Genomic DNA, 2500 nt, shown 5'->3' with positions numbered 1-2500 from the left:
CTGAAACACACTCAGACGTCTGACTGACTGTTAAATGTTGTCTTTATTTTCTGTCTTTGGTTATAAAGTTCTCAGAGTTCATCTCCAAAAGGCCTCGTGTTCTTATCGTCATGGTGATAACGACTGTAAACAAAAACAAACAAACTCATCGCGAAGAATCACACAACCTGAGCTCTGACACGTAACTGTCGTCGTTCTTTAGTTCAATCAAAGAAAGTTGGAAATGATTTCCTTTCATTAGTTTTAATCACATGTTCAGATGCACCAATCAGGGCCAGAGGGGCGTGTCTAACTGTTCAGATACACCAATCAGGGCCAGAGGGGCGTGTCTAACTGTTCAGATACACCAATCAGGGCCAGAGGGACGTGTCTAACTGTTCAGATGCACCAATCAGGGCCAGAGGGGCGTGTCTAACTGTTCAGATATGAATGATGTCCCCCATCCCTCATATTCCATCACATTTTTTAAGAAAACGTGCCGCATAATCAAGGATTTTTGCCCGCAACAATCACAAAAAAACTGATATATGGGCCAGAATGGGCCTTTTTTAAAAACATTGTTTCCTCTCTCCCTTCCTCTCTCCTCGCGTATACCTGCGTATCACGTAGACTACAACACTGCTTTAAAGTCTGCGGACACCGTGTTGTAAAATGTCAAAAAAGAGCCACAGAAAAAAGTAACTATGATCTAGGACAAAGCCGCCCAAATTTGGCCCGTGCTGTCTTTGTTTTGGCCCGCCATGGATTTGACATGCTCATGCTTATTCTCCTCTTACTTCAAAATACGAAAACGTACAATTTGTGCAGTTAAAAAGTACGTAGTCTGAGTTTAAGGGCAATGTAATGCACCGTGCTGGTAAACTTCCCATTTAAATTACATACGTATGTTTTACCTCTGGAGAATGGCAAGAATTCTATATTATATTATATTATATATAATATTCTTCAACATCAACATTTATTTTGGGCCCGAGGCCTTCCATCCAGATACATTTTGGCCCTTCGTATGAAAGAATTTGGGCACCTGATGCTCTAGGATCTACCGGGGGGACATTCTGGGACATTGAGCATTGAGTCCAGCTGTGTAGTTGTTGGTTGGGAAGGATTTTTTGGTGATTTATAGCGGTAGAAAGTGCCGCTAAACTGACAAGAAGCAAATTTACGTTCACAAGTTAACCTCACAAGTTCACAAGTTCACCATCTCTGTGGTCAGAGTTCCCAGCATGCCGAGCAGCAGCAGCAGCGGTAGCGGCAGCGGCGTGGCGTGCCGCGGCCCGGCGCCAACAGGCGGGAGGTGAATGCTCTGCGTGTCAGAGATCATGTGCGCAGCGTCCTGCAGCGCGCTGACAGCCGCCACGCTGGAGTTTAGGTCTCCGCTGGCGATCAAGTCAAACACGCACGCCTGGAAGTACACGTCCCTGGCAGGAAGCAGCTCCGCGCACGCTGCCCGGGCGTCGGCGGCCGCGGCCGGGTCGGCAGCCGATGGCGGGCGCATTGTGTCGAGTCTCTGGGAGGCGGGGCATCCCCACACGCACAGCTGCAGGTCCTGCTCCGGCCCGAACGCCTCCACCACGCCACGCGGCGAGCGCAGCGACAGGCCCAGCGAGCGCCCGCTCTGCCGCACCACCAGCAGCGTGCCGATGTGCGCCGCGCGGATCTCAGCGTGGCGGCCGAGGCTCTGCGTCCGCACCGTCAGGCTGTGGCGCCCGCGGCGCTCGCCGCTGGACACGGAGCCGTCGGCGAAGGCAGCGGGGACGTTGTCCAGCTCGGCCTGGTACAGCTGCTGCTCGCCACACTGACGGCTGCTCTTAAAGATGATCGAGATCTGAGAGACAGAAGAGAGAAGGATGGAGGGAAGAGGGAAGGATGGAGGGAAGAGAGAAGGATGGAGGGAAGAGGGGAGGATGGAGGGAAGAGAGAAGGATGGAGGGAAGAGGGGAGGATGGAGGGAAGAGGGGAGGATGGAGGGAAGAGGGGAGGATGGAGGGAAGAGGGAAGGAAGGAGGGAAGAGAGAAGGATGGAGGGAAGAGGGGAGGATGGAGGGAAGAGGGGAGGATGGAGGGAAGGATGGAGGGAAGAGGGAAGGAAGGAGGGAAGAGAGAAGGATGGAGGGAAGGATGGAGGGAAGAGGGAAGGATGGAGGGAAGAGGGAAGGATGGAGGGAAGGATGGAGGGAAGAGGGAAGGAAGGAGGGAAGAGAGAAGGATGGAGGGAAGGATGGAGGGAAGAGGGAAGGAAGGAGGGAAGAGAGAAGGATGGAGGGAAGGATGGAGGGAAGAGGGAAGGAAGGAGGGAAGAGAGAAGGATGGAGGGAAGGATGGAGGGAAGAGGGAAGGATGGAGGGAAGAGGGAAGGATGGAGGGAAGGATGGAGGGAAGAGGGAAGGATGGAGGGAAGAGGGAAGGATGGAGGGAAGGATGGAGGGAAGAGGGAAGGATGGAGGGAAGGATGGAGGGAAGAGGGAAGGATGGAGGGAAGAGGGAAGGATGGAGGGAAGAG

At 53.1% G+C, this 2500-nt stretch overlaps 1 protein-coding gene and 1 long non-coding RNA gene across 5 annotated transcripts in view; both read right to left on the bottom strand.

Annotated features, from left to right (window-relative positions):
* Positions 1-24: 24 nt before the first annotated feature.
* The window catches only part of LOC116064058, a 13730-nt gene continuing 11254 nt past the window's right edge, over positions 25-2500 (bottom strand). Inside the window, exon 2 of the long non-coding RNA XR_004898490.1 lies at positions 25-144. This is a non-coding gene — a long non-coding RNA (uncharacterized LOC116064058). The remainder of the gene's footprint in view (positions 145-2500) is intronic.
* Positions 326-2500, bottom strand: part of hjv (hemojuvelin BMP co-receptor) — a 12811-nt gene continuing 10636 nt past the window's right edge. For all 4 annotated transcript variants that reach the window (XM_036006030.1, XM_036006032.1, XM_036006031.1 and 1 more), the window contains one exon: positions 326-1825. In XM_036006030.1, the coding sequence (XP_035861923.1) occupies positions 1187-1825 (639 nt within the window). In that variant the 3' untranslated portion in view covers positions 326-1186. The remainder of the gene's footprint in view (positions 1826-2500) is intronic.

This window comes from Sander lucioperca, chromosome 10 (genome assembly GCF_008315115.2).
Source record: "Sander lucioperca isolate FBNREF2018 chromosome 10, SLUC_FBN_1.2, whole genome shotgun sequence".
Taxonomy (NCBI): Eukaryota; Metazoa; Chordata; class Actinopteri; order Perciformes; family Percidae; genus Sander; species Sander lucioperca.
This window is presented reverse-complemented; position numbering and strand designations above follow the sequence as displayed.